The sequence below is a fragment of the Equus asinus genome, chromosome 5, assembly GCF_041296235.1.
Source record: "Equus asinus isolate D_3611 breed Donkey chromosome 5, EquAss-T2T_v2, whole genome shotgun sequence".
NCBI lineage: Eukaryota > Metazoa > Chordata > Mammalia > Perissodactyla > Equidae > Equus > Equus asinus.
This window is the reverse complement of record NC_091794.1, coordinates 77,937,712-77,962,439: the sequence shown is the minus strand read 5'-3', so window position 1 is coordinate 77,962,439 and position 24,728 is coordinate 77,937,712. Positions and strand designations below refer to the sequence as shown.

Here is a 24,728-nt window from a genome sequence, read left to right as displayed (position 1 = left end):
GAACTTCCAGATTCTCTGGGTTACTTTTTTTTTTTTTTTTTTGAGGAAGATTAGCCCTGAGCTAACTACTGTCAATCCTCCTCTTTTTGCTGAGGAAGATTGGCCCTGAGCTAACATCCGTGCCCATCTTCCTCTACTTTATATGTGGGATGCCTACCACAGCATGGCGTGCCAAGCAGTGCCATGTCCGCACCCAGGATGTGAACCAGTGAACCATGGGCCGCTGAGAAGCGGAATGTGTGAACTTCAGAGCTGCGCCACTGGGCCAACCCCTATGGGTTACTTTTTTATGGTACTGATTTCCAGAATCTGGTAGCCTATTTATCATTCTGTTTGTTACCAAAAATAAACTATCCTTTTCATTTAAACAGACTTCACCTTTGCAGAGTTTTTATGGTTACGACTGGACAGCTTATACAGATACCGGTATAATGCCAGTCTAACACAGGCCAACCTTGGTGTACCACACGGCAACTGCCCCACCCTGCTACTGCCCATCTTTGGATGCTAACAGGAATCACCAGTAAATGAACGAGTCTGAGCTAAGCACAGCTACAAAAGAAGTGGAGTTAGAGCAGTACATGTCACACCACATATCTTAGTGTAAGTAAATGGGAAATGGCAACTTTAGAAAAGACTACACAGCTTTCTCCTCACTCACCTCTTTGGGAGAGCTTAAAACTGTGCCACCAGCCAGTACTACTGGTTTGGTTACAGAGATTGGACTGGTAAAAGCAGACTCCCGGCTAGAAGAAAGGGATCCTGATTTGTGTTCCATTCTGTTAGCTTTCCATGCACTGGGCTACATGGGAAGAAAGAACAAATCAGTCAGAACAAGAAGCAGACAGAAGCTCAGCTAGTAAGATCATAAAGTAAAGAGTGAAATGGTATGTGGGAACATGAGTTCCCAGAACTTACCTGTCTCAACATGTTTCGGAGGTATGTAACCTCTTTGTGAGGTTACACACTTGAAGGAAAAAGGCAGACAGGAACCAGAAGGGCCATGGGATACTGATAGGTACTTCTCAGAGAGAGAGCTCTAGTTCAATAAGCTTGGAAGATGCTGGGGTGAATAAAATTCAACAGGTTTCTTTCTTTCTTTTTTTTTTGAGGAAGATTGGCACTGAGCTAACGTCTGTTGCCGATCTTCCTCTTTTTCTGTTTTTGCTTGAGGAAGATTGTCGCTGAGCTAACAACTGTACCAATCTTCCTCTATTTTATGTGAGATGCCGCCATAGCATGGCTTGATGAGCACTGCTATGTCCACACCCGGGAACCGAAACTGCAAACCCCAGGCCACTGAAGCAGAGCGTGCAAACTTAACTCTATGCCACTCTGCCGGCACCTCAACAGGTTCCTTTACTGTGCTATTTCTCAAAATATGCACATGTGAATTTGAGAGGCAGATATAATATGTAGCATTTTCCAAACTTATCTGACCCCAAAATGTTTTCTTTTATGGTGTGTTTGTTAACCTCTGATGTAATCCAGTACCCTTACAAAAAAAAAAAAAAAAAAAAAAAAGAAAGAAAAAAAGGCACATCAGAAAAATGCTGCTTTCCGGGAACTTCAATGGCAGGGGACTAATTCCAAGCCAGGGTGGGCAATGTGAATGGCTGGACAATCCCAATTTAGTCCAGAGGCCTTCTTTTGCTCAGCTTGTGGGGTGTGGGCCCATTCTGTCATTCTGCCCCTGGCCCCAACTACGATGGCAGTGTAGTATAGCTGGAATAATCCTTTTCTTTTTTTGAGTCAATCACACTGTTTCAGAAGAATAGGGAAGATGAGGCATGTCAATGGAGTGAGGCTAAAGTAAGGGAAAAATGTCCATTTTCCCAGAATGAAACAATTAGAACTAAGAGACTTTCAGGACAAAGGAAGGGTCTGAGTGAAAAGAATTTCTTTCTTGGTATTAAAGAGGAGACTACAGGCTTCAGGAAGAGAATTAACTATTTACCATGAACCACATGCTTGTCATACGGTTTCATTTAATTCTTAACCCATTCACGTATAATTATTATGTCAACTTTTTACAGAGAATGACTCTAAGGTTAAGTCAGTCATGCAATTTGTCCAAAGTTACTCAGCCAGTATGTGACATTGTTTTTTCACAATGCCTCCAAAAAGAACAAGCAAGCAGATAAGAGATGCAATGACCCAACTGGAATGGAGATTGATTTTTTTCTTGCACTGATGAAAATCTAAAGATAGGCTGTTTATGTCAGGCTAACTATCCAAGATGATAGTTCCCTAGTGGCTTCCCAAAAGTTGGAGAGGGTCATCAGATGTCTTGTCTTTAAGACTGCCAACTCAGGGCACAAAAACACTTGGGTTTCTGCCATAGTAGAACCAGACAGTGTTACCTGCAACAGGATACTCACATCTCTGCCCAACTCTATTCCAACTTAATCTTAATTTTCAGCTAACTCAAACACTATGGTATAGCTGGCTGCTCAATGGAGAAAAACATTATGCCCCGCACCCCTTTTTATTAGAGGCACTACCTATGTGGAAATCCACTAAAGTAAACCAATATCAACCATTGCTTTCTTTTTAAAATGTCCTCTCCTTTCCTCCAGACTCCAAATCAACCCCAATACTCTCCACCTCAGTTGATCTTGCCTTTTCCTACTGGAGTAAGTCAGAAGTCATTGAATCCAAACTTTCCCCAATTCTTTCCTTTGCACCTCAAGCTCCTTCAATAGCTTCCTCCTCCCTTTCTACCATTCTACATCTGTTCATTCCCTTTGTGAATTTACCATTTATTTCTCCCTTGTGTCTTTAATCTCCTTCCAATTAAGTTCTTCTATTTTATCTACAAACATGCTAAGCTATCTTATTGAACTAAGAGAAAAAAACTAAACAGATTTATTTTCCCTTATATTACTATCCTTTTATTGCCAAACTTTTCTGCATGAGTCAATATCTGCTGTCTTTCAGTGCTCATTATTGCTCATTATTACTTAGTATTTAATTCCCTGCAATACTCAGCCTCTATCTATCCCCATTTTAATAAAATAATTCTTTGAGTAAGTAAACAAAAATCTTGTCCTCATATTATATTCCAAGGCCAGCTCTTAAGTATCTGTTTTTGGAGAATGAGAGACTGCTCGTTACCCATCTTTTTTCAACCTGTCCCTCTTTCCCTTCTCAATTCCCTGATACTTCACTCTCCTTAGCTCCTGAATTCTTCCCAGTCTGTTCAGTGGATGTAGGCATTCTCCAAGGTTCTAGTCTCAGTACTCTTCTTCTGCTGGAATCTGTTCCTAGGTGAACTTCATTAGAAAAACTAGTTATTCGTAACTGTTTGTTTAAATTGCTAAAATTATGTAAAACTGTCTCTCTATCCCTAGCCTCTCCTGAGCTTTTACAAAGACCTCCACCATTTGGCTTTAGTCTTACTTCCCAACTACTAGCTATATTTAACCACTTGTCTTCTCCCAAACCTGGCATGTTTTGCCTCCAAATTTTGGGGGTAACAATACTCCTGCCTGGAATGATCACCTACTTGCTCTCTAACAAACTTCTACTGTTTTTGCAAACTACCATTTACTGACTACTCAGGATGTGCCAGTAATATATTCCGAGTACTTTCAGAACTTCAATTTTATTCTTTTACCACAATTATATGACAAATGATAATTAGCTCCAATTTATTTATTTAAAGATTATATTTTTCCTTTTTCTCTCAAAGCCCCCCGGCACATAGTTGTGTGTTTTTAGTTGTGGCATATGGGACGCTGCCTCAGTATGGCTTCACGAGCGGTGCCATGTCTGTGCCCAGGATTCAAACTGGTGAACCCTGGGCCACCGAAGCAGAGCATGCAAACTTAACCATTCAGCCATGGCCCCTCCAATTTACTTTTAAGGAAACAAGTTTAACAAAATTAAATAACTTGTTCAAAATCACAGCCCTAGGGAGCAGCATGAAGTCTGACTCTAAAACCTGAATTCTCAACTTCCTCTCTTCTTTTTACCCTTCAAGATGGGAGATATTCTGGGGCAGTGGTAAGAGCCCTGGTGTGAAGTCAGACAAACCTGGTTTAAGAGTCCTGACCCTATCACTTTACTAGCTATGTAACTGTATGTTACATAACTTTATATATGATAGGCTTAGAGGAGTAAATGTTATAAAATATGTAAAAGGCTTAATGCATGTCTTGGAACATAGTAAGATATCAACAAATGGCAGTTCTCTTTCCTTTGCCATTTCAAAACCCAGTTCAAATATGATCTTGTCTGTAAAGACTCTGACCCTCTCCAGGCAGAAGAGTACAATGATTTTTTTTATATCTTTCTCTCCACTAGACAGCAAATTCTTTGAGATAATTTTGTGCCTCTAGTGACACACAGCTTTTAGTACCTAGTACTCAATGTTTAATAATTGCTGAATGCCTAGAGAAAATGAATGAATGGATAAAGCCACATTTGCCTACTAGTCACCACACCTCTTCATTTCTCTAGTATCTCACATTCAAGGTAACCAGAACCACTCTCATTAATTTTTCCTGAAAACTCATCTTTCTCTCCTGTCTAACCCTATGGAAATGGTTGCAGAGTTACCCCAGTTTCCCAGGGAAGAATGCTCAGTATCCTGTTTTTCTCCCGTCTAATTAGCTTCCCACTAGGTGCCATCGCCACCTCCCTTCTCTGCCTACCTTCACCACCGCTGTTCAAGCTTCATTACCGTTTACAAGGATAACGGCAGCCTTTACATTAGTTTTCCTGAATTCATTTTATCCTTAACTCAGTCCTACACAACAGGGCTAACTGATCTTAAATGCTGTGTCCATGATTTTTATCCTTGCCACTTCTTCACTCCCAGAAGATTTCTGAGATCCTTGACAATATGGTATTGTCTTACTCACTTTTAGACTTTCTATATTCTAACAGAATGCATGCAGACATTTCAATGAAGTAACACTTATGAAAACTCTTTATAAAATGTTGATAATAACAGCTACCCTTTATTAGCACTTACTATATGCCAGTTTTAAGTACTTTACAAAATTTTCTCACTTCTCATAAAAACATTAAAAGATAGGTACCATTACCTCCATTTTATAAATAATGAAACAGACACTTAGAACTTAAGTAACTTGCCCAAGGTTCTATCACAAAGAAGGTGCAAAGTAGAATCTGTCTACAGCAAAGCCCTGCTGTTAATTTCCATGCTACACTGTTTCTTTTAGTAGCTGCTCTCGACTTGAATTCATTCTTTCCCTTCTACATCAGTGGAACAAGTACCCTGCACACCTTTTTCAAAGATAATTCCACTTGTCAATCAGTTATATTCCCACTCATTTCTCCTTGGGCTATGCTCCTTTAATGTCCTCTTTCAGGTATATTTCAAGTTGCCCCCAGGGGCTTCTTGCTACAGATTTTCTTCATCCTTTCTGTGATAGTACACCGTTTTTTTCTAAGTCTGAATTACAATTTCTCAGTCCTATTGACTATATTGTTATTTTCCTACTATCTATGAAATATTAACTATTTCCCTCAAGTCTTATTTTCCCATTCTTTACTCCTCTTGATACTCTTCCCTTAGAAGCTTATCTACCCTAAAAGCTTCATTATCACGAGGATAATGACCCTCAGTCCTGATATTTCTCCAGTGCTACCAGGAATAATTAAAATAGTTCATTCACTATCCCTCAAATATGCCTAGCGTTTTCTGGATTCAGAACTTTTATTTACCTATCTCTTCTTTTAACATTCACAATACTCTCCAGACTCTTCTGCCTATCCAAACCTGGACCACCCTCCAAAGATCAGTTCAAATCAGTTTTTCAGTAAAATTTTCCTTGATGGTCATAGTCTGAGCTGATCTTGCTCCTCTGAACTGTGTAAACAGTGTTTAATTAATTTAGTTATTCCAAATCTGTTTAGGATTTATTTTATTTCATATGCAATAATAGGAGCTTTTATCTTGTCATATCTTGTCATCTCAATTAGACTTTCAGCTCACGGAGTGTCAAGACTCATTTTGTACTTCTCTGTATTGCTCATAAGCAGCAAACACAGTGCTTGCATCTAGAGGAAAGTGAATTAATTAATGCTCACTGTTTTTTCTCCCAGTAAATTCTAATTATTTGTTTCCTTATAGTGGCTGGAATTCATTCAAGCAATTATTATCAGGGTGCTTGGGATACAAATATGAAAAGGACCTGAAACCTGCCCTTAAGGAGATTACAACCAAGTGAAGAAATAAACAGACGCAATAAAGTGCTTTAGATATTGTGATAAAACACAGAGTGCTATTCAATTACAGAGATACAAGAATAAATTAGATCTTTAGATGTATGTGATAGAAAAGGATTCACAGAAAGAATGACATGAACTTGAAGGATGAATAATTTCCCGGGAAAGAAAAAGAAAGGGCAGTAAAATGTAAAAGATAGATTGGGCTTAGGCTATAAAGAACTATATATAACACTGCCAAGGAGTGTGTACACTGCATTATAAAGTCAAGGAGTGGCAAGCTACAATTCATGGTCCAAATCTGGCCTCCTGAAGCTGTTTTTGTACGGCCCAGGAGCTAATAAAGTTTTTTATATTTTTAAAGGGTGGTTAAAAAAAAAAAAAAAAAGAACAGAACAAAACATGTAACAAAGACCATATGTTATATATGACCAGCAAAGCCTGAAATATTTATCATTTAGCCCTTTACAGAAAGTTCACCAACCCGTGTTATAGATGGTTTGGAAGCACTGAAGGGATTTAGGAAAGCATGTGATATATGCAAATTGTTTTAGGATAATCATTCTGGCAGTTCTGTGAAAGACAATACAGAGAGAGGAGCAAATAGAAGGATATATTACACCAGTACGAGGCATAGGATATCACAGAGGCAATAACTGACAAGGACTTTATAACTGCTTGGTAAAGGGGAGTGAGTGAGGAGCAGGAAAGAAGCAGCCAAGATATTCCAAGTGATCAGATGGATGCTGATGCTTTTATTGCAAACAGCAAATCAGGATAAGTAGGTTTATGAAATGAAGCTAACAAGTGTGAGAAGCCTACTAAAAATCCAGCTGGCAACAGTTTGGAGACAGAGTACAATACTATACACATAACAGGCACTGAATGAATGAATGGTGAATGATTCAACAGGAAAAAACAAATTTACTAAAATTTTTTGATTTATTCCCAAACATCTGCTGTATAAGGTTCTTACACTGATTCCAAATCATACCTTGGAAGGAGGTGGTGCAGGCTTAGGAACCAGGTTCTTATAGACACTTGGAACCATGGTTGACGATTTGTTCCCATTTGCATGGTGAGATCCTGGTGAGGTGAATGCAGCAGAGAAGGCAGCAGCAGGATCTTCTTTGGAAACTTTTTTGATGACTAGCATTTTGGAGGGTTGCTTGGCACTAGGTGGGTTTTCTGTGAAATACAACAGTGGAGAGACACAAGAATGTCAAATCCATTTGTTAACAGGAAGCACAATTTATAGAAAAAGGCTTCACTTTCAACAAAGAGCTGAGAGTGGAGACTGAGGGACAAACATTTCCTGGTGTGCACTTGACAGATACTCTTGAAAGTGACACTACTTGGGTACTGTAGGAAGAAAGGCAGCATTTGAAGCACTTCATTCTAACTTCATAAATCAACCAGAAAGCCCAAAGACGTTAGCAGTCCTTCAGGGGTATAACATGTCTAGAGTATGGTGTGATCACTCAGGCATAGACCAAAGAATGGTATCTAAGGGTGGCAGCTCCTGTCAGCTGGGAATGGAGAGGAATGAGGAAATTGGGGAAAAGAGTCTGCCATGAAACCTTCTGATAAGGCAAACTAAAGTAAAGCTATACACCATTAACCAAGGGGAAACGGCACAGCAATCACCCATAATCCTATTGACTCAAGATCCAAACTACATTGGGATATGCTAAAGCCTTCCCAGTAAGACGCCTGTCTACTGAATGTGTCTACTATAGGGACTAGGAGAGTCCAATTTGTAAATGCCAAACATCTCAATGCCACAGATCAGGTTTGGTTTGAAATAGTGATTTGTGTTAATTTTTTTATAAGGCTAGTTATTCCTAACACATACATATAAATGTGTGTATTTATATGTTTTCCCCTTGCCCTATACAATAAACATCTTTTTTTTTTTTCAGTAAGACTGGCCCTGAGCTAACACCTGTGCTGATCTTCTTCTATTTTGTACATGGGACACCGCCACAGCATGACTTGATGAGTAGTGTGTACGTCCGCATCTGGGATATGAATCCGTGAACCCCAGGTCACCAAAGTGGAGTGTGAACTTAACCACTGTGCCACCAGGCCGGCCCCACAAGCATCATTTATAATTGCCCCCAAAATCTCAACGAAACAAAAAAAGTCAACAATTGGAACCTGGTTAAACAAAATGGTCTATAGAATGTGGTAATATATAGCCTTTCAAAGAATATTTTAGAAGATTATTTAGTAACATGGAACAATGTTTAGAATATATTGTTTTGTATGCCCATCAGAATTTAGGAGACAACTATAACGCATAACATTCAATTTGTTACAAGTTAATTAGCAAAGTTAATTAAAAGCTACTTCTTATGAGTTTTCTATTGTTTTCCCTTTGCTTAAAATCTGCTTCCAAATTCAGAGCTCTACAAGGTCTCAAGTGCCTTTATTCTGACTCCCCTACCATTAGTCATGCATCGCTTAACAACAGTGATATGTTCTGAGAAATTTGTTGTTAGGCGATTTTGTTGTGCAAACATCATGGAGTGTTATTACACAAACATTACACAAAGACGGTATAGCCTACTACACACCTAGGCTATATGGAACTAATCTTATGGGACTACTGTCATTTAGGAGGTCCATCATTGACCAAATGTCATTATGCAGTGCATGACTGTACATTTCAATGATATTTTGGGGGGCAGAGTATGAGCTAATAGGTGTTAGTTACCATGTGCAAATGGATGGGATGAGAAACAGGAGATAAAGAAACAAACAAGAGATAAAGAATTTTTTTCTCCTTTTCTTAAGAAAAACTTAAAATTGGGCTTTTAAAATGGTAAAATCTACCTACCCCACACTCCAGAAGGGGTCCCAATAGGTCTGCATGGCGGATTCTGTTTGCCAGCTTCTGGATTCAAAGAAGGCTAGGAAAAAAGGGATATTAATGGTTGATACAGAAAGCTAATCATTTTGGCACTTTCTGCAAAGTAGCCACTATCATGGAACCTATCAAATAATTATCTATCAGCAGCACTTATTTAACGCTGTATTCAGAATTAACAAACATGTCGAAAAACAATAGATCTTACATTAATCATAGGCTCTCTTGGGTTTCATTTCCTTTAATATAAGAGGATTTTAATTTTTTTTTTAATAAACAGACTAAATGTGCAAGTTCTCATCTTCCTATAGGACACGTATGCCAAATAAGGAGGCAAAGAAAGCTGAATGAACAAGAACGTGGATCACTTTTCTCAGATTTAAGGAGCACAATCTGGTCAGCGAAATGTATAGTATTCATAGCTTTTCTAAGACTGCTTTAGGGCAGAGGCAGACCATGTGCCAGGGACTGAGCAGGAATACAAAGGCAATTAAGACAATTAAGAACAACCCTTGTCCTCACAAGGGTCACAGTCTCACTACAAAAATAAACTTATAAACAAATAAGTACAATAAAAGGTTACAGGGACTATGATAAAGATTCACATCAGGGAAGAGGAGTACTAAAGAAGGACTAGTCAATTCCACTCGTAAGAGAAGTGCTAACAGAAAAGGTTTCATTAGAGGTGATGATGAACTCCAAAGCTGGAAAATGGGTGATTCCAGGAACAGAATACTCAATGAACATCAAGACAGAAAAGCAGGAAAAAGAATATTCAGAGATCTGCAAACAGTTCAGCATGCTTAGTGCTAGGGAAGGAGCGGACCCTCTGTGGGAAAGGGATGTCTGGCAAGAGCCAGACTGTGAAGTTATTTCTTAGGGAGACTGAGTTTTATTCTGTAGGTAATGGGGATCCATCTCTTATGCTCAGAGTTAACATGATCCAATTGTTAGTTTACCAAAGCTTGAAGGATGTATTTGTGGGGTTTAAACATGAAGTAGGAGACCAATTCCATAGTCCAGGAGAGTAATGAAGGCAATGAGAGTAGAGGAAGAGAAGAGGGGAAGGACGGAGAAGTGTTAAGAGCAGTAGACTGGACTTAACACTAATTGTTTAGGGAGTGTCAGGATGACACTGGCGTCCAAGCCCAAACTTCACAATTTGGTAATAGAGTATGAAAATGGCTTTTCAGCACAACTGCCCATGGAACATTAAACAAACAGAAAGATGCCCAAACTCTACGGCAGTCTCCGAATCAAAATCTCCAGGGGTGGGACCCCAGTAGGTATATATTTTCAACCTGTCAAAATGAGAACCACTGGCATAGAACAAACACGGATACAAACTGAACCTACCAACTCACTATATAAATGGACAATCAGAGACAGAATAAGGAGGACAGATAAATACACTCCTCTGAATGGAATAGTATAGGAAGAAGGAGTCCCCATGAACAAACGCTATGGTTTCTTGTTTTAATAGGCCTGTGTTCTTAGTCACGTTCTATTAGGGTATTCAGAGATACTGATCCTATTCATGTGATATTGATCTCTTTCCACTGATTCTTAAAAACAGTAAAGTATAAAACAAATACAGAAAACTGCATAAAACAGATGGGCAAAAGTTCTTGTAATCACCACTGAGTTTAAGCAACAGAACATCACCGGCCAAACCAGAAACATTTTATAAGCCTTTTTCAAAAAAATTTTTTTAAAAAATCCCTCCCTGATCTTTAAAAATAATCCTTACTTACGGTGATCACCTCTTTGCTTCTCTTTTACCACCCAAGTGTGTATCCCTCAAAACAATAGTTTTGTCTCCAAAAAACATCTCAACTTTCTTAATCTATACGTCACCTTAAAAAATCTTACACCTATTTCCTATAAATTGGTAGTTGGTTCTAGTGGCTATAGAACCCTGCCCCCACATGCATTGGCAAGGAAACTTCTTGATGGTTTTGTGTTCTTCCATTAGGAGACATACAAAGTCTGGCTGTGCTTCTTTTTGTGACGTTGGTAGATACTGATGCTCAAAGCCTATAACAATTAACACAAGCAGCAAAACAATGATCTTCCTTCTTTTTTTTAAAAGGTTTTATTTTTCCTTTTTCTCCCCAAAGCCCACTGGTACATAGTTGTGTATTTTCAGTTGTGGGTCCTTCTAGTTGCGGCATGTGGGACGCCGCCTCAGTATGGCTTGATGAGCGATGCCATGTCTGCACCCAGGATTCGAACTGGCGAAACCCTGGCCCACCAAAGCAGAATGCGTGAACTTAACCACTCGGCCATGGGGCCGGCCCCTGATCTTCCTTCTTCATTGGCTAGTATACTTCCACCAAAAAGGAACTTCCGTTCATCTATTCGGTGACTCTGTGGTACAATTCACATGGAAAAGATAGAATACATGCTTGTTTCTTAAGTGAGGTATCATTGTGAACTCACAGATTTAATCATATTTGATGTGATTCAAACTCTTAAAGTTGTTATCCTTAATTGCATGAAATATCCCATGTTCAGCTGGTGGGAATCTCTTTACTTTGGATTCTGAATCCTTTTGATACAACCCTAGTAGTCTATAATCACTTCTTTGCTATGCAGAATGACAAAATATTCCGAACTTAGCTTGTAAATATCCAGTCCAGCAACAGGATTTTCAGACCACAATCTGGGCACTAGAGATGCTCACTGCTAGTTGATTATGGTTTTTAGGTCTTTTCAGTGGACAGAGCCTGAATACGTATCTACACATTTTCAAAGATAAAATACCTCATGACTTCTTACTGATATTTCCGATTCAAATTAAGTACCTTGTGTTTTTACTGAACATCTTCTATCTTGTATCTGTTATTTCCTTTCTTCTACACTGAGATTCTGATTTTCAAGGACACAAGGTATAGAATATCGTATTCAATTGCTTTATCTCATACTACATACGACAGTCTCAGAATAACAATATTACACCACCAATGTGATTAACACAATGTTAACTTCTTGGCACATGCTCTCCTCATTCTCCCATTAAAAGTGATGCTGTATCTGGACTGTCAGAGTCCATAGCTATTACATGCTATACTCCCTTTTAATTCTCAGAGTCTTAGTTTTACAATTAACCCTATATTTACCACCATCCTTTCTGTTATCTTTCTGGTTAGTTTGGTTATCTAAATCCTGTTCTCTAGTACTTTCCTCAGGAAAAGTCTTGGGAACAATATTCCAAGTTCTCACACATTGATGTTTGTGACCTTTATAAGTGAAGATAAGTTTGAGAGAGTCTAAAAACCCTCAGCTCCTATTTTCTTTCCTTGAGTAGGTACTGTAATTGTTACTCCACTGATTTCTGTTATAAAGCTTTGTTATCAAAGTCTATCTATTTTCCTTCTCTTTATAAGTTACTTGGTCTCCATGTCTGGATGCCCAAAGGATCTTTTTCTTTTTCACTTGAGTCTAGAATTTTCTGACTCTTGAGGTGTCCACTCTTTGGCTCTCCTTTCAATTTGTAGCTTCAAATTTCATTGTATTTCAGGAAATTATTCCTGAATTATACTTTTTAGCATTTAAGCTGTTCCTTTGTTTTTTTTTTTTTTTTGGTGGGGGGCACAGGGAGGGGAGAATCCTATTATACATATATTGGATCTTTTTTGCCAAACTTCTGTATCATTTTTTTCTCAACTCTTATTTCTCTGTCATTTAAAATTTTTCCTGTCTTCTAACTCTTGAAAAAAATTAGTATTTATCCTCCATTACTTTTTTTACTCTTCCTTTTTCTGAAATCTTTTATTACTTCTTTCCAGAGTTCTAGCACCTTGAGATTATCTGGTTTATGTTGTTCTTATACTATTTTCTTGGTATCATTTAGCTAAACTTTAAAATAGCAGGCTATAGTTCTTAGCTGTTTTGTGGATATGTCTCACAGGTATACTTTGCATTCCCTGTAGGGATGTTATTCTGCTCCTTATTCCCTTGACCCTTTTACGTTGGTCGGTTACATATGACTAATTTTTGTGAATGTGGCTCAAGACAGCTTTTCTAACATCATGCTTTAGAGCTCTCTCTTCTGTTTCCATGGAGTGTTCAAAAATATAGCGGTTTACTTTCTTTGATGTCCTGGCTGCCCCCACCCCCCCATCTGAACCTTCCCTTTGTTTTATCTTTATTGTCTCTGTCTCCGTAGCTCAACATAGATTCTATTTCCAAAATTTTGTCCTCAGTGAGGGGCTTTGTTCTGGAAGGGAATATTAGCTCGCTAGTATGAACAATGATAGAACTTGTGCTGTTTATCAATATTTATTGCCTCTTAGTTCCAAAGACATCCTTTCTGCTTGCTGCGTAAATTTATCTGAGCAGTTTAAAATTTTCCCTTTGTAAGCTGGCATGTTAACTTTTATCACTAGAGAGCAATGGAGAGACTTTTCCATCCTGTTCCAGGGTGTTTACTCAGCAAGTACCTGTAGCTTCTATTTCCTGCTAAGCCAGGTACTACAGTGCAAGTGAGCTCTGACTTGAGTAGTTTTGTAGCAGAGTGACATCTCCCATGAACAGCTTTACCAGGTACTCTAGTGGGCAGATTTCTAGCTTGTTCCTGGGAGAAGCACCTTAGCAACTGCTCTGCCATTAAGTGAGCCACAGCTAAGCCCTTTTCAAAAAGGTCTGGATCTCAGTCCTGGAGTGTGACGGGGGGATGAGGGATTCTTCCTTGGTCACTCTAAATTAGCCCTTGGATTAGTGGCTGCTCCTTTTATCTGCTATTTCTATATTGTTTAGAGTTCTTTTTACTTCTTACTACCCAATCACTCATCACCCCAATCCTGTGATAGTTAATAATTCTTCATATTATAAACTTTCCTTTCATCAAACAATTGTGTGGTTTCTCTCTCCTGATTGGTCCAGTCAGATCCTTCATATTTCATCCCAGAACCTCTGTATTTACTAGTTTTTCGAATATGGAAAGCCACTCCTAATTTCTAGTTGCTTTTTCAAACGAGCCCTCTGAGCTTTCTAGAACAAGTGCTAGCTCTTTTGGGAATCCTGGGGTTGTCAGATGCCCTATTGCTTCCTTCAATTTCTCCCGCACAAATGCTAACGCTACTTTTGGTGGTTTGTCCCTAATGTTGTGATACCTCACTGTTTTTTGTTGTAGATGACATTCATGGGTTTTTTGGTTCTTCAATTCCATTTGCTTTGTGTTTTTTCATTTATTATTTTGAAATAATTTCACTTACAAAAATTTGCAAAAATAATACAAAGAATCCCTGTACTTCTTGCATCTAAATTCTGATGTCAGCATTTTACCACATTTGCTCCACCATTCTCTATACTTTTTTCCTGAAAGATTTGCAAGTTGAAGGACTGGATGCCATTTACCCTTCAATACTTTATTTGTATTTCCTTAAAACAATATTCTCTTAGATAATCATAGTACAATTATAAAAATCAGGAAATTAACATTATTAAATACTATTATCTAATCTACAATTCTTACTCAAACTGCAACACTGATGCCTTTTGTAGCAAAACAAAGTTTAAAAAATAATGTTTTTTCCCTCAACTAATATCCAATCTAGGTTCACATGTTACCTTTAGCTGTCCTCTCTCTTTAGTTTTCTTTAACCTGGAACTTTTTTTTCATGATCGTAACATTTTTAAAGAGTATAGGCTAGTTCTTTTGTAGAATCTTTTGTGGAAACGTCAATTTGAGTTTGTGCGATGTTTTCTCAAGCTATGCATTTTTGGAAGGAATTCACAAAGGTGATAGTGCATCCTCCATGCATCACCTCAGAAGGCTTCTGATATCTAGCTGTCCCATGACTGGTGATGTTAATCTATCTTTTAACAAAATAAAATTTACATAAAATGAAATGCACAAATACTAAGTATACTCTTTCATGAATTTCGAAAAATGCTTACACCTCCCCAACTTATATAAAGATAAAAAATACTTTCTACAACCAGAAAATTCCTTCATGCCCTTTCCCAGTCAATCCCTACTTCCCACAGGCAACCGTTGTTCTGATTTTCTTTCTCATCATAGATTATTTGCCTGCTCTAGAATGTCACATAAATGGAATTATACAGTATGTACCATTTTGTGTAAGGCTTCACTGAGAGTCATCATGTTGTTGTATCAGTCACTCCTTTTTATTACTTAGTAAGTAGTCCATTACATGGTTACACCACAATTTTTCTATTCTTGTGTTGACAGATATTTAAATTGCTCCCAGTTCAGGACTATTATGAATAAAATTACAATAAACACAAATACAACTGTCAATTCTCTTGAGTAAATACCTAGAAGTGGAAGTACTGGGTCATAGGGTAGGTTTATATTTAGTTTTATTAAAAACTGCCAGACCTTTTCCCAAAATGCCTGTACTACTTCACATTCCTACTAACAATATATGAGAGTTCCAAATGCTCTAAAATGTCACCAAATTTAGTGTTTCCACACTTTCAAATATTAGCCATGCTGGTGGGTATGTAGCAGTATCTCAGAGCGGTCTTAATTTGAATTTCCACACTTCCCTTATGACTGACAGTGATCATTTTTTTCATGTGCCTATTGGCCATTCATATATCTTCCTTTGTGAAGTGTCTATTCAAGTCTTACTCATGATTTTTTTTTAATTGAGTTGTCGGAATTATTCATAATATGGATATAGGTCCCGTTTCAGACATATGTTTTGCAAATATTTTCTCTGAGTCTGTGAGATAAGTAGAAAGCTTTCAATTTTGATGAAATCAATTTATCAATGTTTTCCTTTATGGTTATTGCTTCTTGTGTTCAAAGAAATATTTTTCTATCCCCTAAGCCAGAAAGATATTCTAAGTTTTCTTCTAAAAGCTTTATAGTTTTGAGCTTCTAGGTCTATTCAGAAGTCTAGTATGGATTAGGTCTATAATCCATCTCAAATTCATTTTTTTGTATGCTTATGAGGTAGAGGATACAGACATATAATGTGACATCATCTTGACTACTGCAGCTTTATACTAAGTCTTCAAGGTACGTACGATAAGTCCTCCAACTTTGTTCTTTTTCAAGATTGCTTTGGATATTCCAGGTCTTTGGTGTTTCAATATAAATTTTAGATAACTCTGTCAATTTCTATAAGAAAGCATGCTGGTTGGGGTTGTGCAGAATCTATAGAATTTATATCCTAACTGTTGAGTCTTCCAAGTCAAAGCTTCCCATACAAAATGGTGTCTCTCTCCTTTTATTTAGATCTTTACGCTCTCATGGCAATATTTTGAGGTTCAGTATAGATGTCTTTCACATCTTTTGTTAAATTTATTCCTAAGCAGTTTTTGCTCACTTTACTTTAGGCATTTTATAAAATGTTATTTCCCAATTGCTTGTTGCTAGTATACAAAAATAAGACTGATTTTTTTATATTGACCTCATATCCCAAAAGCTTGTAATTTATAGAGCCCTTAGGATTTTCCATGCAAACAATCATTGTCACCTACAAGTAGACTTTTAGTTCTTCCTTTGAATTTGTATGCAATTTCATTTCTTTTTCTTGCCTTATTGCACTTGCTAGGACTTTCAGTACAATGCTAAATGTAAGTGGTGAGAGTAAATGTCTTAACATTGCTCCTAATATTAAAGGGAGCACTGCCTTTACTGGAGAATTTGGGGAGACTGAAAAACTATTGCTACACTGCTGCCATCCTCTCAGAATCCTTCCTCTCTACAAATTTCTTACTTCTCAGGTTCCAAACATATTAATGTCTCTCAATCCTAGAAACTCCAGCCTCACACTTGGCTTCTCTTTCTTCAAAGAAGAGTCTTCAACCATGCCCATCACTTTTGAAAGTAACCTTTGAAAGGTCACCTCAAACTGCCAAATCCAAAGTTCTTGCCCACGTTTAATAATATCTACTATTTAAAAACCTATGTGGGAAGGTCTGTAAATGTTTCACATTCATCATATGTGATCTTCACTCCTTACTACAATGTTGCAAGGAAGACATTACTATCTACCTAACAACTCAGGAAAAATCAGGGCTATTTAACTTGTCCAAGGTAACAATATAGGATTGTTAATAACATTAAACTAATACTATTTCAAAACAGAAAAATAACTTCCCAATCATATGATGTACAGTATGGAAAAAAATATACATAGAAAACCCACTGTAAACAATTAGGTCCCAAAATACCTTCGTTATTTTTTATTATTCCTTCTTGGTATACCCCTTTCTTCTTCAACCAATTACTTCTCAGTTTACTGCTATTTCACAGGTATCTGCTCTAGGCCTCCTGTCGGTATATATTACTCTCCTTGGGTGATTCTATCCATGCACAAACCTCAAATATTATTCTACTTCCATGTGCCTATCTCGAGATCTCACTCTTCTCTTTGGTCCTAAGAATTTGTTATCTACTCCCTACAATTCTGCTCCTCTTGTGCTTCCTTTTCAAATTAATTATTATTCATCAACTCACTTTGGACAGAAATCTCATTTTTGACTCTTCTTTCTTCAGTTACAATACCTCAGTTCTAATCCTTTAGATTTATTCTCCAAAACAAGATCTTTGACAAACTAAATGTCTGTCAACAGGAAAATGGATAAATAAATCTAGTACATTCACACAACAGAATATTTACTATACAATTGTGGAAAAGATAGGGCGGGGTTGCTCAACCATGGTACAACAGAAATTTGGGGCTGGTTAAGTCTTCGTTACAGGGCTATTCTGTGCATTGTAGAATGTTTAGCAACATCCCTGATCTCTACATACTAGATGCCAATAGCACTACCCCCAGTTATGACAACTCAAATTTCTCTAGATATTGCCAAATGTACCCTGGGGTGCAAGGTTGCTCCTGGTTGAGAACCACTAATCTAAAGCCATATCTATCAACACAGATAAATCTCAAACAACTTTAAGCAAATAAAAGAAAATTACAATATGATACTATTCATATAAAGATCAAAATCAGGCAAAATGATATTATAGACTATTTACAGATACACACATACAGTAAAAGTTTCTCAAAAACATGCTTAAGGATGACACACACTGAAATCAAAGATGGTGAGTACCTCTCGGAGAAAGTGAAGAGAATACAATCAGGGAAGCTTTAACTGTACCTGTAATATCTTGTCTCTTTTGTAAAAGAATGGTATAGGGCATATCTCGCAAAATGTCAGTACTTCACGAAGCTAGGTGACGTGACTGCTTGATTATTTTTCTCCATACTTTTACATACACTCAGAATTATTTCATAAAAACATAAATGCTAAATTTGCCTTTACTGACCTTGTTCAGGTTTGATAGCAAAATTCCCTGTAAACCACTTAGGTGAAACTAATGCTACCTTGACATTTATCTTTCCACTGTCAATTCATTTCCCACTCGGAATGCCCCAGAACTGATAATGGAGTAGTTTAAAAGGCACTCTAAATAACTTCCACTTTATCCCACACTACTTCTTATTTGTTACAAACTGTTTTTTACCAAGGCACGTAAGAAACAAAACTACTAAAGAGACCCAAATAAACTTGTTTACTACATGCTCACTGGCTGTGGTCATAATCTAAGATGTATGTTACATAAATATTCACATCAGATATAAATAATTACAGTGGGTTTTACTTAATTATGCAGATTAAAAGTACAAAAAGAAACTCATTTTATAATAGGACTATAATTAAACTTTTTTTGGTTGCTGGTTTAATGAGGATTTCACCGAGTTCCCAAAGTGTGATGAACAAAAGAGATTTTTTTTTTTTTTGGAGGAAGATTAGCCAAGCTAACATCCGTGACCACCTTCCTCTACTTTATATGCGGGACGCCTGCCTCAGCATGGCTGGACAAGCGGTGTGTATGTCCGCACCCAGGATCGGAACTGGCAACCCTGGGCCGCTGAAGCGGAACGTGCGAACTTAACTGCTGCGCCACCAGGCTAGCCCAAGAGTTTGTTTCTTAATCACTCCCATTGGTCTTTCTTGGATTTGCTTATAAATTTTATTGAATAAATAATCAAAGTTATAATTTAGTGTCATAGTAATTTCTGGACTACTGGATATCTAGAACATTCTGGACAAATATTCAATATGTCAGGACAAAACAGACCTTTGCAAGACTAACGCTTTGAAGGACAGCTGCCTGGGGGTAAGAATTCACAGTGATAAATAACATTTAAATCAAGGACCCCCAGGACACTTGCTAGACTCAGGAGAAGAGGGGTTGACACCTAAATTTGACTCTTCTTTAGTTGGCTTTATTAACATATTAAAATGGCTGTCACAGTAGAGACTGCTGGTCTAATGTGCTACTTAAAAATAACTAGAGCTGCACTACCCAATATGGTAGCCACTAGCCACATGTGGTTGTTGAGTACTCAGAATGTGCGTAGTCTATATTGAGATGTGCTACAAGTATAGAATATATAACATTATCTTAATAATTTAAGATATTGATTACATGTTAAAATTATAATAATTTGGATATATTTGGTTAAATAAAATATATTAAACTTTTTTTTTTAAAGTTGCACTAAAAATTCTACTTTTGGTTTAGAGGTCAAAAGGCACTAACTCAACACACAATAGCATTAAGTTTTACTGAATATCTTTTTGTTGTTAGCACCATCGAGTCAATTCCAACTTCTAGTGACCCTGTATACAGTAAGGCAGAACCCTACCCCATCTTTTTTACTATCCTCTCATCTTCCGGTGCTTTATCAGGCAATGCTCTGCTGCTATTCCTATGGTTTTCAAGGCCAGTTCTTCAGAAGTGGGTGGCCAGGTCCTCCTTCCTAGTCTGTTTTAGTTTGGAAACTCCAATGAAATCTGTCCACCATGTGACCCTGCTGGTATTTGAATTACTAGGGGCACAGCTTTCAGCAACATACAGCTGCCACAGTATGGCAACCGACAGGTGGTGTGGTTCCCTGACCAGGAAATGAACCCAGGCCACAGCATAAGAGCAGTGAATCTTAACCACTAGACCACCAGGGATGGGGCTACTGAATATATAGACAATAGCTAAAATACTCCTGACTGCATATTTATAATTTATCACAATTTTTTTATATAAGTGGGTAAAATCAAGAGAAAAAACCTCTTATGATAGTTGGAGAAAGACATTTAACATGCAAGACTACATAATTATATTTGAACATTAAACCTTATAAAACTTAAGGGAAATTAAAGATTTTTTTTTAAAGTTTCAAAGGCATAAAGATGAAAAACATGAAAATTTGCTAAAAGTTACATAGGAATTTTGGTCATCATCTTCATACTATCAACTCTCTCCCTCTAAAAACAAAAATCTAAACTTAAGGACTCCCTTTTTAGTAATTCCTGAAATGTTCTCATTACTAACAGGGTCTTATATTTAAGACATTATTTGTTAGGTTTTAACTACACATCTAACCCTTCATACTTACAAAGTCTTCCTCTTCAAACTGCAACTTTTCCACCTTGTCTTCTTTCTTTTCTTCCCTAATCTCTGTAGATGGCTTTTCCTGAAAGGCACAGCCTTTCCGGGAGTGGAAGCTGCCATTCCAGTGGCGATGGTTTCCTATGCCACCGCCACTACGCTGGCTCATGCCATCATGACCTCGGGAAGAGCCATGCCAACCAGACAGGTTCCCTGTGATTCCAGCATGTGCTCCCTTAGAGACACCAGAGTCCACAGAATCATGGCGGAACAGGGAGGGCTGGTGCCAGGAATCTAGAATAGTAAGGCAAAGTAGCACATTAGATTGTGTGCTTCCTGGAAATTCAGAAACAATTGGGCCAGATGCTTCCTGATCTGGTTTATGTATGGTACTGCTGAAAGGCCCTTCAGGGGACTTTTTTTTTTTTAATTTTTATTTTTTTTAGATTGGCACCTGAGCTAACATCTGTTGCCAATCTTTTTTTTTTTTGCTTCTCACCTAAGCCCCCTGGTACACAGATGTATATTCCAGTTGTGAGTGCCTCCGGTTGTGCTATGTGGGACGCCACTTCAGCATGGCCTGATGAGCGGTGCCATGTCTGTGCTTGGGATCCGGACCAGCAAAACCCCAGGTTGCCGAAGCAGAGTGTGCAAATTTACCCACTCGGCCATGGTACTGGCCCCTATTGTTTTTTTTAAGATTGGCACCTGAGCTAAGATCTGTTGCCAATCTTTTTCTTCTTCTTCGTCTTCCCCCCAAAGCCCACCAGTACATAGTTGTATATTGTAGTTGTGGGTCCTTCTGATTGTGCTATGTGGGATGCCGCCTCAGCATGGCTTGATGAACGGTGCTATGTCCACGCCCAGGATCCAAACCAGCAAAACCCTGGGCCACCGAAGCAGAGTGCGTGAATTTAACCACTCGGCCACAGGGCCAGCCCCCAGGAGACTTCGTAAATAAAAGATTAAGTCCCCAAAAAAAGCAATCACAAAATACATCTTTTTCTTTTAAGTAATTTCTATATGAATTCTTCAATTGAATAAATAACTCATGAGAACATAAGAATGTTAGAAAGCCAATGTAGCTGAGTAATGACTACTGGAGGATCTAGGTGAGAACTATTTTTACAAAGGACCATTATTTCAAAATTATGGACATGCAACCCCAGCCTGGGCTTACCCTGAGCAGCTTAAATAGACTCATGGAAGTTGGGCATGGCTCACCTCCTGCAGTTCGTAGAGGTCCATTGTTGAAAAAGCCATCAGAGGAATTATGTCGACGACGGCTTACTCCAAATCTACCATCTCCTCGGGGTAGGTGCTCTCCGTGTTTTTCGAAGGTGGCTGTAGGTGACTAAGATGATAAAGTATAGAGAGGCAAACAGGTAAGTAGATATGAATCTCTTTCAGTATCTTAAGTTTTGTATCAGGCTTTTAGAAAACAAGTAATAATGGCAGTAGAAACCCCCATTATGAGCATAAGGGTACCAGAGGCCTCTCAGTTAGATGAGCCCTAGGTTACACATTCAATCATTAACTCATTTCCTTTATCCCAGAAGGGGAGAAAACGAAGTTACAACACTTAGTTGTTTGCATGAGAGAGGGGAAAAGAATCCTGTCAATATCCATAAAGAATAAGCCCCAAAACTTTACTCTTAAAAATACTAAGTTAATCTTGCAACAGAAAAAGAAAAGCAAGATGTTTGCTTTAAAAAATTCTCAACAGCTTTATTATTTCTGTAAATTATTCCACAAGTGAAGAGAAAGGAATGTTTAAATACCACCTTGCTAGGCCATTAACAACTACACAGAGTGTTTATAGTTTTGTAAAACACTTATTTCCAAACATTACTTAATACTCATAATACTATTATAATTTGGTATCATCCCCATTTTACTCATTAACACTCGAGGAAAGAGGTCAGGGAAAATAAGTCTTTGAGGTTAACAACTAAAAGCAGGCAGTTTGAGAACCACTATTATAGATGGTCTCTAATGTCCCTTCCTTTTTCAAATTAATTTTATTCTATGACATTCTTTAGTCTCAGATGATAGAGGCCAAAGTCTAAAACGCCATGAAAAGTATGAGTATGTTTGACAAGTGCATATAGGAAAACTATAGGTTGGGGCATAGACATCCTTACACCTATTTTCTTATTATTAATAACTTCACTAATACTTGGTATTGTCAGTCTTTTTTATTTTAGCCATTCTAGTGGGTTACAAAGATTTTCTCCTATTCTTTCTTTTAAGTTTTATGGTTTTTAGCTCTGCAATTTAGGTTATCATCCACTTTGAGTTAATTTTTATGTGTGGTATGAAGTAAAGGTTGAGGTTCTTTCCCTTCCCCCAAGACAGATATCCAGTTCTAGAACTGTATGTTAAAAAGACTATCACTTTCACATTGAATCACCTTGGCACTTTAGTCAAAAATCAACTGATTTTATGTACAGAACTATTTTTCAATTCTCTATTATATTCCATTGCTTGATACGTCTATCCTTATGCCAGTACCATACAACTTTGCTTACAACAGCTTTACTGGAAATACTGAAATATTTCCTAATTTTTTTCACTTAGTTCATTGTGCTAAATCAACAACTCTGCAGATATAACCTCAGCATACTTTAATTTTAAATGCTTTCCTGGATCCCATACCTAATCCTTCAGGCCTACCACCCCTTAGCCTTGGGTCAGATTATATAAATTATGAGATCTTGGGAATTTCACACGGGCAATTCAAAATGAAATTGAGAGCAAAAGGTTGTGGTGCAGATAGATGAGGAACATCTTCCCCAAAATTCACATTTAAATACAGGTAAGACAGGCTATTTTTTTTTTAAGACTACCTATCAGCTCTGTCCCTTGTCTATTAGTTGGCAAAATGAGAAGAATTTTTAAGTTTACTAGCTTCCCAAAGATTTCCTTTATCAATAATTTAGGCTGTTCTGCGTACTGTGACTAGGGCTACTTTATTCTATATTAACTAGTTGTCCCATTTGTCTTTATCCCTAACACAACACATATTTCCCCTGAAATCATTAAATAGATTATTGCCTCTAAAATAGCAATTTAAGGATTTAAATTTCTAGGATTTAATGAGATCCATGTAGTAGTCAATCAATCACTGTCTCTCCTTTTCCTTCCTCCTCATCTACTACTTTAGACAAATGTGCGCACATTCTAAAGGTCCATTTCCCCAGAAACCATTTCCCTTTTATGCCTGCCCCTTTGTCCTCGACAACAGGTTAGCAGGTATGTTTTACTTCCAAAGTGTGCTGCAGCTTACACAGGAAGTCTTCAGTGTGTCACGTAATGAGACAGCTTAGCACGTAAGGAAAAAAGTGGGACACTTGGCAGTAGTAGGGCACACACTGAACTGGATGCCTATTAATTTATATACTATTAAAATAAAGGTAACGTCTATGAAAACACATTTGAAATCCTCAGGCAAGGTTGAATATACAAAACACACCTAGAGTATAAAACAGAGGCCATAGACCAGTTGGAGATGAAAAGAACTGGTATTTGGATTGTTACTACAGGAATGGAGAACAGTACCTTAGCTGACTGTGGTGTTGAGAAATTTAGCCAAGCAGGAACAAAGTCATGCTGCGCCATTTAGGTCCAGTGTCTCTTTTCAGCAAGGTGAGGCATCCAACCTCATGGCCAGGATCTGAAAATGAGAAAACTCAAATCACTTATGCTTACAAGAACATGATACCATTGTGTAAATGAGCCAATGATTTCTCTAAGATACTCTCTTTACAGAAAGACCTGCCCTCTGAGCCTCTCCAGATTACTTATCAGGCTCTATTCTTCAGAGAAGTTCTAAACAAAAGCAATAGTCTGTGAATATATGACCATGAAAAAAAACATAAACAGAAAAACGTGACATAGTTCTAGAAGATTATATGAAAGAAGCTAATGAATTCTTGAGTTATATCAGAAGAACCTTAAGAATAAACATCTACATAGTTACAGATACTTGAAAAGAGATTAATCTGCTTCAGGTCCTCAGGTTACTTCCGGCAAAAACAGTACAAAAGATCTTCCTAGAGAAGGGTGATACAACCTCTCCAGAGTTTTTCTATTTAGTTCACATTAATTTCCTGAAACACCAGTTAGAGTCATTTTTCCTGAGAGATCCATTGGTGTCTCCAAAGCACTCTACTGATAGTCTCCAAAATTAAACATCAGAAAGCAGTAGATATTTTCCATGATACATATACATACACAGTCTTCTTCCAAAGTTAGGCATAGGAG

The 24,728-nt window shown here is 37.7% G+C and overlaps 1 protein-coding gene across 8 annotated transcripts in view; it reads right to left on the bottom strand.

Moving 5' to 3' along the window:
* The window catches only part of GPBP1L1 (GC-rich promoter binding protein 1 like 1), a 52,959-nt gene that overhangs the window by 4,802 nt on the left and 23,429 nt on the right, over positions 1-24,728 (bottom strand). For all 8 annotated transcript variants that reach the window (XM_044770692.2, XM_044770690.2, XM_044770689.2 and 5 more), the window contains 6 exons: positions 24,024-24,138; positions 21,687-21,816; positions 20,470-20,756; positions 9,044-9,116; positions 7,196-7,389; positions 662-802 (listed from right to left, as the gene is read on the bottom strand). In XM_044770692.2, coding sequence (XP_044626627.1) covers positions 662-802; positions 7,196-7,389; positions 9,044-9,116; positions 20,470-20,756; positions 21,687-21,816; positions 24,024-24,083 — 885 coding nt within the window. In that variant the 5' untranslated portion in view covers positions 24,084-24,138. The remainder of the gene's footprint in view (positions 1-661; positions 803-7,195; positions 7,390-9,043; positions 9,117-20,469; positions 20,757-21,686; positions 21,817-24,023; positions 24,139-24,728) is intronic.